Source organism: Erpetoichthys calabaricus, chromosome 9 (assembly GCF_900747795.2).
Source record: "Erpetoichthys calabaricus chromosome 9, fErpCal1.3, whole genome shotgun sequence".
Taxonomy (NCBI): Eukaryota; Metazoa; Chordata; class Cladistia; order Polypteriformes; family Polypteridae; genus Erpetoichthys; species Erpetoichthys calabaricus.
In genome coordinates, this window is record NC_041402.2 from 191883990 (window position 1) to 191899998 (window position 16009).

Genomic DNA, 16009 nt, shown 5'->3' on the forward strand with positions numbered 1-16009 from the left:
TGGTGTCCGGTCAGCTCACAGTAAAGCACGTCCAAGAGCTTTGGGTCCTGGTCCTTCTCGTGTGGCACTGCAGATGCATTGGGTGAAGTTTCAATGCTTTTGCGTTCTTCACAACTGGCAGCAGGACCAGCGGGCGCGGTTTTGCTGGCCACGTTGAGGCTCGGCCCCCTGCCCAGGATCAAGCGCCACTGGCCATTGTGCCGACTTAGCCAGATCTGCTGAGAGGCCAGCTGAAAGGTCTCGTCATCATAGTAGTCGACCATGGTGGTCACCTCCTCTACGCAGGTGGCACCAAGCTGACGGAGCCGCGATTCACTGTGTTCACTCAGCCAGTAGTGTTCTTCGACATTCACGGTGAAGGCCGCTTTCTTGTCTGTCTTTGTCATTGTCATGTTGCTTGGTCTTCCTCAAAAGTGTGACCTAACTGTGGGGAAAAAAAAAGTGTCATTGTCCTTAGTTACAGCAGTGTGACTTGAGTGCTACCATGATAGGGCGAAGAGTGGAGAGATGTGTGGACTGAGGCGGTCAGACGTGTGAGTGCTGAGGTGTTCAGGGCTGATGAATGGCCAAGCGAAACGTGTGTCCTCCTGTTTCATGTAACAGGTCAGACATTTGTAATACTTTAAGTGACATCTCTTAGTTGATCGTCTGTATGATGTCCTGGTGCTAGTGACGTTTGACAGGTTTGGTGGTGCCACAGCCTTCATGACACATATTATATACAGTATGCCATAGCAATGGTGACATATAAAGATGAGGCCATGATGTCCTGGGCTGTGTGTTATGAGTCTTGGTGGTGTCACATCTCTGGTGACAAGTATTAGGAATGTATGCCATGACTTGATTAACTGGGAGTCTCTCTGATGTTGTCGTGGCCATGACATGTCATCTCTGTGACATCATGGCTCTGCAGTGTTATACTTGGTGACAACCCTTTAAACATATGTGTCATTCATGTCACACACATGCTGGCATTGAGCAGACATATCTGTGTGATGTTATAGCAATGAATGGGGGGCTCTGCAGTGTCACAGATCTTATTTATGCGTATTGTATTATGAAACTCACTGGCATCACCGCTCTTCATCCATCCATTATCCAATCCGTTATATCCTAACTACAGGGTCACAGGGGTCTGCTGGAGCCAATCCCAGCCAACACAGGGCGCAAGGCAGGAAACAAACCCTGGGCAGGGCGCCAGCCCACCACAGGGCACAGCTCTGATGACAAATATGCGCATGCAGAAAGAACTCCGAGTCCAGCTCAGAGCGGCGAAGAAGCAGTACAGGAGAAAGCTGGAGCAGAAGTTGCAGAATAACAGCATGAAGGAAGTGTGGTATGGGATGAAGATCATCACTGGCTGCAGCTTGAAGCGGGGTGCCACCATCGAGAGAGACGTGAAGAGAGCAAACCAAATGAACAACTTCTTTAACAGGTTTGACCACCCTAACCCACTCTCACTCTCACCTCGGAGTACTGCACCCTCCACACATCCTCCTGCTGATACCAGCATAGGAGAGACATCCCCACCCATAATTACAGCACCGCAGGTGAGCAGAGAGCTGGGTCCAGATGGAGTATCGCCACGACTGCTGAAGGTCTGTGCAGCAGAGCTGAGGGGTCCTCTACAGCGCATCTTCAACCTGAGCCTGGAACAGGGGAGAGTCCCGAGGCTTTGGAAAACATCTTGCATCACCCCAGTCCCAAAGGTATCACGTCCTAGTGAGCTGAACGACTTCCGGCCTGTCGCCATGACGTCACATGTGATGAAGACCATGGAGAGGCTGCTGCTTCACCACCTGAGGCCACAGGTCCACCACGCCCTTGACCCTCTGCAGTTCGCATACCAGGAGAAGGTGGGAGAGGAGGATGCCATCATCTATATGCTACACCGATCCCTCTCCAACTTGGACAGAGGCAGTGGTGCTGTAAGAATTATGTTTCTGGACTTCTCTAGCGCCTTCAACACAATCCAACCTCCGCTCCTTAGGGACAAGCTGACAGAGATGGGAGTAGATTCATACCTGGTGGCATGGATCATGGACTATCTTACAGACAGACCTCAGTATGTGCGTCTCGGGAACTGCAGGTCTGACATTGTGGTCAGCAGCACAGGAGCGCCACAGGGGACTGTACTTTCTCCTGTCCTGTTCTCCTGTTATACATCAGACTTCCAATACAACTCAGAGTCCTGCCACATGCAAAAGTTCGCTGACGACACTGCTATCGTGAGCAGGAGGAGGAGTATAGGGACCTAATCAAGGACTTTGTTACATGGTGCGACTCAAACCACCTACAACTGAACACCAGCAAAACCAAGGAGCTGGTGGTGGATTTTAGGAGGCCGAGGCCCCTCATGGACCCCGTGATCATCAGAGGTGACTGTGTGCAGATGGTGCAGACCTATAAATACCTGGGAGGTCAGCTGGATGATAAATTGGACTGGACTGCCAATACTGATGCTCTGTGCAAGAGAGGACAGAGCCGACTATACTTCCTTAGAAGGCTGGCATCCTTCAACATCTGCAATAAGATGCTGCAGATGTTCTATCAGACGGTTGTAGCGAGCGCCCTCTTCTATGCAGTGGTGTGCTGGGGAGGCAGCATAAAGAAGAGGGACGCCTCACGTCTGGACAAACTGGTGAGGAAGGCAGGCTCTATCGTAGGTACAGAGCTGGACAGTTTGACATCCGTGGCAGAGCGACGGGCGCTGAGCAGACTCCTATCAATCATGGAGAATCCACTGCATCTACTGAACAGGATCATCTCCAGACAGAGGAGCAGCTTCAGCGACAGACTGCTGTCACCATCCTGCTCCACTGACAGACTGAGGAGATCGTTCCTCACCCACACTATGCGACTCTTCAATTCCACCCGGGGGTTAAACGTTAACATTATACAAAGTTATTGTCTGTTATACCTGCATTGTTATCACTGTTTAATATTGTTATTATCAGTATGCTGCTGCTGGAGTATGGGAATTTCCCCTCGGGATTAATAAAGTTATCTATCTATCTATCTATCTATCTATCTATCTATCTATCTATCTATCTATCTATCTATCTATCTATCTATCTATCTATCTATCTATCTATCTATCTATCTATGTTATATAGTGCCTTTCATATCTATCTATCTATGTTATATAGTGCCTTTCATATCTATCTATCTATCTATCTATCTATCTATCTATCTATCTATCTATCTATCTATCTATCTATCTATCTATCTATCTATCTATCTATGTTATATAGTGCCTTTCATATCTATCTATCTATCTATCTATCTATCTATCTATCTATCTATCTATCTATCTATCTATCTATCTATCTATCTATCTATCTATCTATCTATCTGTTACAAATGTCAGAGATTTGACATCATTTGCCCTCAGGTGTTAACTGTGAGGCTCTCTGTTCGGACCCTGATTATGTCAGCTTCTCCAGCATATCACAGTAATGGTGACATAATAATAAACAGGTGGTATGACAGACCTGGTGACATTTGTTAGACATGTGCCCCTGAGGTCTTATAATAACGGTGTAGTATAATAAATAGGGGGCTCTGCAGTGTCACAGATCTTAGGTATGTGTGTTGTATTAGTAAACTCGCTGGCGTCACAGCTATGATGACAGATATTACAAATGTCAGAGATTTAATTGTGAGGCTCTCTGTTCGGACCCTGATTATGTCCGCTCCTCCAATATATTACAGTAATGGTGACATAATCATAAACAGGCGGTATGACAGACCTGGTGACATTTGTTAGACATGTGCCTGTGAGGTCTTATAATAATGGTGTGGTATAATAAATTGATTCAGTAGTAGGTTATGAGACTGAGTGTCGTGACAGCTCTGGTAACAAATATTAGAAATGTCACAGTCTCGACACTATTCTCAGGCTCTCTTTGGTCACAATTATGACTTTAATTATGTCACAATCTCAGTGATGTCATAAGAATGATGACATAAAATAAATAGGAGGTTCTGCAGTTTCACAAACCTGGTGACATTTGCTAGACATATGTCCCCAGTGATGTCACAGCAATGATGACGTATGCTGTATGTAAATCTGGGCCCTTTGGTGTCAGAAATCCAGTGATGCTGTATGTTTGTTATGAGGCTTGCTGTTGTCACAGCTCCGGTGACACACACAGTATTAGATGTGTAGACATGAGGTCACATCTCTACCAGTAAGTCCCTCTAATGTAACAGTCATGACATTTGTTATGAGTGTCCCCCAGATGGTGTTGCATGCCTGGTGACATTTGTCAGATAGTGCGGTCCTGTGATGTCGCAGCAATGATGGCTTACAATTCATACGAGGCCTGCAGTGTCAGAATCCTGGTGATGTTTTCTGCATCCATCTCTGGTGGCAAGGCTCGAAAATCTCATCAAAGTTGTGACATTCATTTGATGAAGGGATGGAGGTGTGAGTGGCTGTGAGATTACACTTCACTCGAGGATGCCCGGTCTCAGACTTCTGAGGCTTCTGGGGACAAATGCTAGAAATGTAGTTAAATAATTTCATAATTCTAATGACAATTGTTGGTGGTGAGGCCCCCCGAAATCACAGGTGTCTCACTGTAATGTCTTAGCCTTATTGACATGTGCCAAGCATGACATGCCTGGTGGCGTTGATTCGACGTGAATCACTGAGATGTCATAACTGTAGTGATATAACGGCGAGGATCACCAATGTTATAATGATTGTGACCTTAATCTGACGAGCATTCCCGTGATGTTCTGTCTGTCTTGACACATCCACTGTGACGTACTGTAGCTTGTCACTCAGTGATGTCATACAGTGGCTCTGTGTTAGTTAGTGACTGTCTTAACGGTGACTTCATGACACTCTGGTGACACACATGACAAATGACTCTGTTGACAGACAGTGTAGCACAGAATGTAACGTGGCTTCACAGTTCAGCTCACGCATTTACATTTGTACTAATGCAGACCACAGAATGGCACCCTTGTGAGTGTGGAGCCCGGTCTTTTACTGTGCCAGTCTGGCTTTGGCAGGTCATCTCCTGACATCATGCTGTTGTCACATGTCACATCGTCCCTCTCATCCTTGAGGTCTGCCTTTGTGGATAGGAAATTTGAGCAAGTGTCACTTGGTGCAGTTTGTCATCTTTAGCACTTGGTGGCAACAAGAGTTTGGCTGGCAGTCACCAGTCAGGCGACTTTGTTTTATGTTGCACCCATCAAAGTAAGGGGCTTGCACTCTTCACATTGGTCTAGTGACTGAGACCCCTCATATGGAGAGGACCTCCGAACTGAAGACTCAAATAAGGTTGTAGGTAACACGCGGTGTCACGTCGGGGTGCCCTGGGGTCTCTGCACCTGCTGTCCAGGCGAGCAGGGATGGACGTCAGTGGTGTAGCTGGCCCAGCCCTCAACTCAGCTGCTGCACAATTGCATTTTGTGTATTTGTGTACAGTAGTGCCACTCCTTCACATATAGTGCCTTTCACAGTAAACACTTTACAGGGTGGCTCAGGGTGATGCACAGATGTGTTACGGACGACAGACCACCCCAGAGTTGAGGGTCCTAGAACTGGAGCCCCTTAGGATTTGTATTTCCCATCCCAAGCCCTAGACAGATGGCCACTCACCTCCTCGTCTGTATGGGGTCAGTAGGAACTGAACATCAGTGTTTTAGCCGCGATGGACTCTGAACGCCAGGAGGTCCGCAGTTTGCCCATATGACCGCCGCGGCCCCGTCTTTTTCATCTATTTAAACTTCTCGCACCCATCCCACTACCCAGAGCCAAGGGAAATGTCCTGCCTCTTTGCCGTGGCTGCCCAGCCTTTTCTCTTTTCCAGCCCTGCCAGCCTGTGCCCTCTGCTCTCACACCCCCTCAAATGTAGCAGTGCCAGTTTTCCTCAACAGTGCAGCACCCTTCATAATGGCAGCATCTGAAAGTGGCAATCAGCAACGCTCGGAGAAACTTCCTTAATTTGCTAAGCTGCACTCCTACCCTCGTGTCTCCTACTTGAGTGCTGAAACGACACGGACGGACAGATGGACAGCGTGCGGCGTTTTTTTTTTGTTTTTTTTTTACCTGTGTAGCCTCCTCTTCCTCTGTTACTCGGCTGAAGCTGACTGTGGTGCCCGGCTCTGCAGTCCCTGCTGTTACAACTTCCTTCTCCCAACGATCGACTCGCCCGCCTCTGTGTGGGCCACGGCCTTGGCAACGGCGGCCAGCAGGGCTGTTTATAGAAACCCAGGGCGTTGGCCGCGTCCGTCTGCCCGGGGCTCAGGTGTCTGCCTCTCTTTATCAGCGAGTCGCGGAATGTGGCCGGACGGCTTGCGGCTGGCAGGCGTGGCAAGGGCATCGTGTTTTTGAGCTGGCTGGGGAGCTTGTCGTTCTGTCATTTGCCTGTCTGTCTGACAATAAAAGGAATCTGGCCAACTGCCACACTCTCTGCCTTTATAGGAATTACATGGCACACTGAGGTGTCTGTCTGTCTGTCCGTCCTACCAGGACATGTGTGGCTCAGCCTGTCTGTCAGTTCATTGGACTCTTAGTGAAACGACACTGTGGGCTGTTTGGGTGGAAATTGTAAGATCCAACCTGCCTGCCCGTCTGTCTGGCTATACAATGAATGTGAAGGAATGTCTGTCTGTCAGTCCAGTAATGAAAGAGCACAGGCCTACCTGTCTGCCTGATGCTAAAGGAATCCTCCTATCTGTCTGGTAATAAGATGAAGCTGAGTGAGCGTCTGCCTTGTAGAATTACGCGACATGTCAGTCTGTCCATCCGGCCAGTAATTAAAGGGCATCAGTCTTACTGTGTGTCGTGTCGGATGGCACGCTGGGCCAGAATGGAAAGGTGCCTGTCTGGATAACAATTACAGAACAAAGCAGCATGGCGGGCCATCTGTCCATCCAGTAGCGAGAGGGCACAGGTCTGTCTGTCTGATAGGTGCATGTCCATCTGTCTGTAATAAAATCAAAGCGGCCAACTGTCTCACTCCGCCTTTACAAAAACGACAGGACACACTGACATGGATGTCTGTCCTTCTGTCTGTTCCTCCTGCTTGTGTCTGTCCGTCTGTGTAATGATTCATCTAATTCTGCTTGTTAACTGCTCAGTCTGTGTGTCTGTCGTGTGGTGGGTGCAGCAACGTCCAGTCAGTGCATGCCCCCAACCTCTCTGCCTGTCTGTCAGTCTGTCTGATGATGATGAAGGTGCTTGTGCCTGTTTGGATAGAAGTGGCAGGCTGTCTGTCTGTCTGATTGCAGAAAATAATCTGAAGGGCAGTCTGACTGTCCATCCAGTAATGAAAGAGCGCAGGTCTGTCTGTTAAGCAATAAAAGAGCAGCACTGTCTGTCTGTCTGTCCATTATAAGTGTTCATGTTTCTGTCTGTCTGATAATAAAATAAACCTGAGCAAGTGTCTGCCATGGAGGAAGTACAGGACAGGACAGGTCTGTCTGTCTAAAAATTAAAGACCAAAGCATTATGACTGTCTGTCCTTCCAGTAATTAAAGGCACAGGTCTGTCTGTCTGTCTGACAACTGCATGTCCACTTGTCTGTTCATTTAAAAAACAGTCCGTCAATCAATGTGATAATGAAATTAAACTGGCCAAGTGTCTTACTTATCTGCATCTGAAAGAACTATAGGACACCCTGCCATGTCGGCCCACTCTGCCAGTAACAACAAGGACATCAGTCTGTCTGTCTGTCTGTCTGTATAATGATGGATTGAATTCTGCTCGTCCGTATTATCACCATAAGACCAACTGGTCAATCTGTCTGTCCATGGGTCAGTCAAGTGATGAAGGAGCACCTTCAAGTTGTCAGACCAAGTCTGTCTGTCTGTATGAAAGCTTCAGATAAACTTGGATGGGAGTGCCTGACCCTAAACAGTCTCTCCATCCGTCCACTTATGGAAGAGTAGGTGTCCATCTGTCTGTCTGGTAAAGTAACCTAAGGATAAAACAGCACGTCTGTGTGTCTGTCTGGCCACAACATATGTCTGCTGTCTTGTTATCCTAAGACGATCAAGCATTTTCGGCCAGTAAGGAAAAAATATCTGTCTGCATCTTCTTCTTCTTCTTTCGGTGCTCCCATTAGGGTCGCCACAGCGGATCATCTTCTTCCATATCTTTCTGTCCTCGTCATCTTGTTCTGTTACACCCGTCACCTGCATGTCCTCTCTCACCACATCCATAAACCTTCTCTGAGGCCTTCCTCTGTTTCTCTTCTCTGGCAGCTCTATCTTTAACATTCTTCTCCCATTATACCCAGCATCTCTCCTCTGCACATGTCCAAACCAACGCAATCTCTCTGACTTTGAGCTGACCCTCTAATGTCCTCATTTCTAGTCCTGTCCATCCTCGTCACACCCAACGCAAATCTTAGCATCTTTAACTCTGCCACCTCCAGCTCTGTGCCACCGTCTCCAGCCCATATAACATAGCTGGTCTCACTACCGTCCTTTAGACCTTCCCTGTCACTCTTGCTGATACCCGTCTGTCACAAATCACTCCTGACACTCTTCTCCACCCATTCCACCCTGCCTGCACTCTCTTCTTCACTTCTCTTCCACAATCCCCATTACTCTGTACTGTTGATCCCAAGTATTTAAACTCATCCACCTTCACCAACTCTACTCCCTGTGTCATCCTCACCATTCCACTGACCTCACCTCTCATTCACACACATGTATTCTGTCTTGGTGTTCCTACTGACCTTCATTCCTCTCCTCTGTAGAGCAGATCTACACCTCTCCAGGGTCTCCTCACCCTGCTCCCTACTATCGCTACAGATCACAATGTCATCAGCAAACATCACAGTCCACGGGGACTCCTGTCTAATCTCGTCTGTCAGCCTGTCCATCACCACTGGAAATAAGAAAGGACTCAGAGCCGATCCCTTATGTAATCCCACCTCCATCACTCCTACCGCAGACCTCACTACTGTCACACTTCCCTCGTACATATCCTGTACAACGTTTACGTACTTCTCTGCCACTCCTGACTTCCTCATACAACACCACAGCTCCTCTCTCCTCACCCTGTCATTTGCTTTCTCAGGTCCACAAAGACGGAATGCAACTCCTTCTGGCCTTCTCTAAACTTCTCTATGAACATCCTCAGAGCAAACATCTCATCTGTGGTGCTCTTTCTTGGCATGAAACCATCCTGCTGCTCACTAATCTTCACCTAACTTCTTAACTGAGCCTCCACTACTCTTTCCCATAACTTCATGCTGTGGCTCATCACTTTTATCCCCCTGTAGTTACTGCAGTCCTGCACATCCCCTTTGTTCTTAAATATCGGCCCACCAGTGCACTTCTTCTCCACTCCTCAGGCGTCCTCTCACTTTCCAAGATTCCATCAAACAATCTGGTTATAAACTCCACTGCCATCTCTCCTAAACACCTCCATGCTTCCATAGGTAGGTCATCTGGACCAGTACATGACTGAAGAAATATGATTTTGTCCATCCATCCATTCAATACTGAAAGGGCACAGGTCTGTCTATCTGTATGTCCACTTGCTTCTTTGTCCAGAGTCCATCTGTCTGTCTAGACAATAAAATAAAATTGAGTGTCCATCGCACCATCTGCAGGACACACTAAGTTGTATGTCTGTACGTCTGGCCTCCCTATAATGACTGGACACGTGTCTGTCTGTCCATCTGTATGATAATTTGTAGGATTGTAGTGTAGTAATATTATAGGGCCAACTGGTCTGTCTGTCAGGTGGTGAATGGACATGTGTCTGTTTAGACACAAGATGTCTGTCTGTCTGACTATGAAAAGAATCTTATAAGTATAACCTTCAGTATAAACTAGCAGGTCCACACCTGACCACATCTGTCCATCCATTTAGGCCTGAAAGAGCAGATGTCTGTCTGTCTGCCTTCTTAAGAAATGGTGTGACTGTGTGTCCGTCTGTCCATTCCCTCATTAATGACAGGACATGGCTCTGTTTTCTGTATGTTCCTTGGAGCTAACCTGAAGCTGAGTGATTGGAGCTGTGTATTGGTATTCTGTCTGTCTGTCTGTCAGTCTGTCAAAATGGCTGGTTTAGCACTAAAAGCTCTTGTGTCCTTCTGCCTGCCCATTCAGTTTAAAATCAGAGTCGAGGTGTGCTGAAGCTTGGACTGGCAGTATTGGGTGTATCTGCCCTATAGGGGGCGCCACTGCCAAGCATTTTATTTAAACAGAGACACATATGCATGTGTCACATAGTTAGTTTGGAGCCTATATAGTGCCTTTTAATGTGCACTGTATATATGAAACTTGATGTGTTTTGTGCTGCCCCCTGCTGGCATATGGCTCTCATATTGACCCCCACAAGTTGTCTCCCAGTCTTGTCCAGTACAAGTCACCAGTCTTGTTTCTTAATGTTTGATGTTTTTTTCTTTTTTTTTTTCCTGCAGGATTTTGTGGATTTTTATGTCCACATCCTTTGGGAGAAGAGATGTTCTGCAGCTGTGGCCTCTCCCTGCATGGCTCTGACGTGTAGCAAACCTTTCACTTTCACTATGGGTGAGCCACTGTTCCTTATGCTCTTTGTCTTTTTATTTTGTGCTGATTGACAAGGTGACCCCAAAGCAGAAGCGCACATGAGGCCCCTGGGTGTTTCATGGACCCTCGGGAAGCGCCTTGTGTGCAGAGCTCTTGTCACATTAAGTGTGTGGGGTGACATTGAGGCTTCTGCACTGGCCTGCAGTATCTGCTGTGTCCACATGGGTGCACTGGTGTGCAAAAAATGTGCAGAAAAGCAAACAGGCCTGCGGTATTTGATATGTGTGTGTGTGTGTGTGCGTGTGTGTGTGAGACCACCAGAGGGTGACAGAATTGAACTCAGGCATTGTAGGTCACTTATTACAGGTGACTCCATGAGCTCAGGATGTGACATTGTATGTGGGAGAATCAGTGAGCTGCTGTCCAGTTTGACCTGTGGCTGCTTATGACCTCCATCAGGGGCAGGCAGGCACTTGTGTATGTGTGTGTGTGTGTGTGTGTCCCCTAAATAGGGTGACATCTTGTAAAGCACTTTCATTCTGTGTATGACAATGTCCTATAGAAATGAATGTTGCTGTTGATGTGTGTGACACGCTTGTGTTTCTAAGGGTTTGCTGATGTGTGTGTTTTTGTGTGGACACAAGTGTGGTGTGCATTGCTGTAATGTGGGTGTGTGTCACAGTTGTGTTACGGAGTGCTGGCTAACAGGAGTGTGGAGTTCTGTGTTTCAGTGTGTCGAGTCGTCGTGTCACTGTTTTCAATGCTGACTCCTTGTCTGTCACACTTTGGTCAGGTTTGTCACAATTTGTGTCCATGTGTCTGCTGATTGTGTGTCTCAGTTTCATATTATGTATGTGTCTGCTAAGTGTGTGTGTGTGTGTGTGTGTGTGTCCCAGTTGATGTGTGTGTGTCTGCTGTCTGTCCACCTGTTCATTGTGTGTGTGTCACAGTTGTGTTTCTGTGTCACAGGCGTTTGTGCATCTGCTGCTTTTATGTTTGTCACCATATGTGTGTGTGTGTGTCACAGTTGTGTTTGTGCATCTGCTGATAATGTGTGTGTGTCCCACGTATGTTGTTGCTGTGTCTGCTGATTGTTTGTTTGTCACACTTTACATAAGAAATTTGACAAACAAGAGGAGACCATTCAGTCCATCAGTCCTGTTGGTGTCTCTGAGAGCTCAGCTGTCCCCGTTTGTGCACATCAGTCTGCTGCTTGTGGCTTTGCTGATTGCGTGTGTGTCACAAGTTGTTTTATGCTGCTTTTATGTTTGTTTGTGTGTCTGCCGATTGTGTGTGTGTCACACTTGTCTTTGTGCCTCTCGGTTGTCTGTTCCGGTGTTGTTTTGCTGATTGCAGTTGTGCCACAGTTGTATTTGATTGGTGTGTTTGCTGATTGTCTGTTACACTTTTGTTTGTGTGTCCCGGTTGTCTAAATCTGTGCAAGCTTGTGTCCCAGTTGTCTGCTTTTGTCTGCCTGTCAGTTTTTTGCGTGTATCAAATGATTGTGTGTGTGTCACAGTTGTGTGTCACCCTTATTTTGTGTGTCTATTTTTTGCCCCTGTTGTTGTTGGTTTTCGTTTCTCTTTTTATCATGTGTGTGCCACACTTGTGTTAGTGTCTGTTCCTTATTTCTGCATTGCCACCATTGTTGTCATGTCCCTTTTTTGCCCATTTGTCATAGCTGTTGTTTGTGTCACGCTTGTGTTTGCGTGTATCAGAGTTGTTTGTGTGTCGGCTGGTTGCGTGTGTGTCACAGTTGTTTGTGTGTTACACGCGTGGTCTCAGATGTCTGTTTTTTGTGCTCGCTTGTGTCACCGTTGTATTTGTGTCATAGCTGTGATGTGTCCCAGTTGTCTGCTTTAGTCTGCCTGTCTGTTCTTTGAGTGTCTCAGAGCGGCTTGTGTGTGTCACCCTTATGTCTGTGTGTGTCACCCTTATGTCTGTGTGTGTCACCCTTATGTTTGTGTGTGTCACCCTTATGTCAGTATTTGTCACCCTTATGTCTGTGTGTGTCACCCTTATGTCAGTACTTGTCACCCTTATGTCTGCGTGTGTCACCCTTATGTCTGTATGTGTCACTCTTATGTCTGCGTGTCTGCCTCAGATGTCTGTGTGTGTCACCCTTATGTCTGCGTGTGTCACCCTCATGTCTGTATTTGTCACCCTTATGTCTGCGTGTGTCACCCTCATGTCTGTGTGTGTCACCCTCATGTCTGTATTTGTCACCCTTATGTCTGTGTGTCTGCCTCAGATGTCTTTTTCTTGTGCTGTCGTGTTTCTGTTTTCTCGTTTCCTCTTTTTTTTCTGACCCCTCTTATTGTCGCCCCCCCCCCACCCCCCTCTTGTCCAGCAGGGTCAGAGCCGGAGTCGCATGTGTCCACCAGCTGAGGCCGACCTCCCGTCCACTCACAGCCTGCAGGAGAGCATGTACAAGAAGAATGGTCTGATGTCCAGTGTGCCGGCCGCCTCCACCCCTCCAGAGGTGAGCAAACAAACCCCCCTCATCCACCCCCCAAGCCCGCAGGACCATTGGGTGTTTTTTGCTGCCCACCCTTCCTTTCACTTCTGCTGTTATTTTTGGGGGTCACTTGTAAATGGATTCCATGTTGCCGTTCCATTCAGTTACTAAAGCCAGTTGCCCCCATGCCAAGGTGTTGGTTTACTGGGGTAAGGGTGCCCTTTGACACAAGCCTGATGAACAACAAGGTGCCCCTTGGGTGGCCACTGTCTGATCATTCTATAAAATGTAGCTTAAAGGTGTGACCCTGCTAGTTACAAGTTGACAGTCCCAAAGGAGTGCCAGGTGGCACTTGATTTACAATAGTGGCACTCAAGAGACCTTTGAAATAATGGGAGGCTGTTTCCTTTTGGGGGGCGATATAGCGCCCTAGTTGGAATAAGTTCTTTTGTAATTGCTGCATTTTAAGTAACCGAAAACTATATAGATATGATATTAAAAGGCGATATTCCCTCCCATGGTGATACGGCGGTAAAAATCACATAAGAGAAAATAACTCGGCTTTCTTTACTGACGATTTACGCAGCATAACAGACAAGGAAGCCATGACAACACTTTGTGTATAGTTTGTCATTTTCGTCACTGCGCTGAAAGGATTTTCAGGACAGATGACGTCAACACCCATCTGTCCATCGGCTTCCTCGTCTGTTATGCCGCGTAAATTGTCAGTAAAGAAAGCCGAGTTATTTTCTCTTATGTGATTTTTCCCGGGGTGGCACGGTGGCGCAGTGGTAGCGCTGCTGCCTCGCAGTAAGGCGAGTTCGCTTCCCGGGTCCTCCATGCGTGGAGTTTGCATGTTCTCCCCGTGTCTGCGTGGGTTTCCTCCCACAGTCCAAAGACATGCAGGTTACGTGGATTGGCGATTCTAAATTGGCCCGAGTGTGTGATTGGTGTGTGGGTGTGTTTGTGTGTGTCCTGCGGTGGGTTGGCACCCTGCCTGGGATTGGTTCCTGCCTTGTGCCCTGTGTTGGCTGGGATTGGCTCCAGCAGACCCCCATGACCCTGTGTTCGGATTCAGCGGGTTGGAAAATGGATGGATGGATGGATGGATGGATGATTTTTACCGCCGTATCACCATGGGAGGGATATCGCCTTTTAATATCATATCTATATAGTTTTCGGTTACTTAAAATGCCGCAATTACAAAAGAACTTATTCCAACTAGGGCACTATATCACCCCCAAAAGGAAACAGGGGCCCAAGTGTACCATTACAGGGATTGTTGTGTTTTGGTGGCTGTGAGTTGAGTGAATTCACTTTGCCTTCTTTCAGGGGGCACAGCAGAGAGCACTCTGGGTAAGAACAGAGAGCAGTACAGCATCCCACACCTATTTAGGATACTGTGAGGCCTGGCATAACTCGGGCACAGACAACAAATGCTTCCTAGGCTTTCTACCACATGCTAATGACATGCGTTCAGTCGCCAGTTGTAAATTTGCCCATCATGGGTAATGGCATGAATGGGTCATGTGATGATGAGGCACCCTGACCAAGCGTATTTTCTGCCTTGCACCTCATGCTGTCTGAAAATGGGTTTGAATATCTTATCTGGGTGGCACGGTGGCACAGTGGTAGTGCTGCTGCCTCACAGTAAGGATACCCGGGTTCGTTTCCCGGGTCCTCCCTGCGTGGAGTTTGCATGTTCTCCTCGTGTCTGCATGGGTTTCCTCTCACACTCCAAAGACATGCAGGTTAGGTGCATTGGCGATCCTAAATTGTCCCTAGTGTGATAATGTGTGTGGGTGTGTGTGCCCTGTGGTGGGCTGGCACTGTGCCCAGGGTTTGTTTCCTGCCTTGCGCCCTGTGTTGAATGGGATTGGCTCCACCAGACCCCCGTGACCCTGTAGTTGGATGGATTTCTTATCTGATTTCTCTCCTGTTTAGACTCCACCTAGTGGCCTCCCCAGCACTTGCCAAATATTTTTAAAGAAAGGGTGGCAGTAATAATATATGCCCACAAGAGGGCAGCAGAAGACAAGTCCCGTGTAGCTCCTATCACACTTGCAGATCTGAGTGTAGAATTGAAGGGGGCACGTGGATGCCAATGTACACTGAATGTGGGTTGGCACGGCTTACCTGTTTTTATTTTAGTGCAGCCGGGCACAGCAGAACGCTATGGTCTGGCTCACCTGGGTGGCAGTAATAGTATATGCCCACAAGAGGGCAGCAGAAGACAAGTCCTGTGTAGCTCCTATCACACTTACAGATCTGAGTGTAGAATTGAAGGGGGCATGTGGATGCCAGTGTACACTTAATGTGGGTTGGCATGGCTTACTTGTTTTTATTTTAGTGCAGCCGGGCACAGCAAGACTCTATGGTCTGGCTCACCTAGCAGTTCTTGGCCTACTTTGCTCTGTAAGGATTAAAATGTCACTTGATTTGTTGGTCCTGAGTTTGGCACAGCCAGCACTTTACTAGTTTCTCCCTTCCATCTTGCAGAGCAGCAGCAGCTCCGACTCTCTGGACGGGCGGAGGCGGGACTGCGCTAAAAGTTACGACGCCGTGGTGTTCGATGTGCTCAAGGTCACCCCCGAGGAGTTTGCCGTAAGTTGCTTGTCACTCTGTTGGCTTTCCAAATCACATGCGTTATGTTCTGTATGCATAGAAGTGAAATGCTATATGGTGCCTTGGTGAAGTGGATTTTGCTCCCTCGAGGGACTTCAACCACCAGTCCTGATGACAGAATTTTTATTTTGAGAGGCATTCATAAAATCATCTTCATTCTAGTGGTGAGGAATAAAAAAAAAAAAAAAAAGTCACATGGGTCCGTAAAATTAAAGTGACAAAATGTGACATCCTGTCCTGTTCAGTGTCACTTCCAGTCATTTAATGTAGAAGTTGCCACCTGCGCCTCATTTTACTGTTTTTCAGTTTATATGCCCTCCCTGTTCACCTAAGAATGTAACATGGAGAATACAATGTCCTATATAGATAGACGGAAGTTTATTTGTGCCTTTATTTATTTCTATAGTGCCTTGCATGGTGAATGCAAGACAT

At 47.4% G+C, this 16009-nt stretch overlaps 2 protein-coding genes across 4 annotated transcripts in view; one reads left to right on the plus strand and one right to left on the minus strand.

Moving 5' to 3' along the window:
- The window catches only part of si:dkey-191c17.2 (uncharacterized protein LOC100005628 homolog), an 8350-nt gene extending 2087 nt beyond the window's left edge, over positions 1-6263 (minus strand). The window contains exons 1-2 of the mRNA XM_028792491.2: positions 6071-6263; positions 1-424 (exon numbers count right to left, since the gene is read on the minus strand). The exon at positions 1-424 is cut by the window's left edge and continues 2087 nt beyond it. Of these exons, the coding sequence (XP_028648324.1) occupies positions 1-392 (392 nt within the window). The 5' untranslated portion in view covers positions 393-424; positions 6071-6263. The remainder of the gene's footprint in view (positions 425-6070) is intronic.
- ralgps1 (Ral GEF with PH domain and SH3 binding motif 1) overlaps positions 1-16009 on the plus strand; it is a 347167-nt gene that overhangs the window by 84617 nt on the left and 246541 nt on the right. For 2 of the 3 annotated variants that reach the window (XM_051932300.1, XM_051932302.1), the window contains exons 2-4: positions 10407-10515; positions 12848-12976; positions 15452-15556. In XM_051932300.1, coding sequence (XP_051788260.1) covers positions 12866-12976; positions 15452-15556 — 216 coding nt within the window. In that variant the 5' untranslated portion in view covers positions 10407-10515; positions 12848-12865. Of the gene's footprint in view, positions 1-10406; positions 10516-12844; positions 12977-15451; positions 15557-16009 lie in introns of all 3 variants that reach the window. The other variant, XM_051932301.1, reaches the window with a different exon arrangement.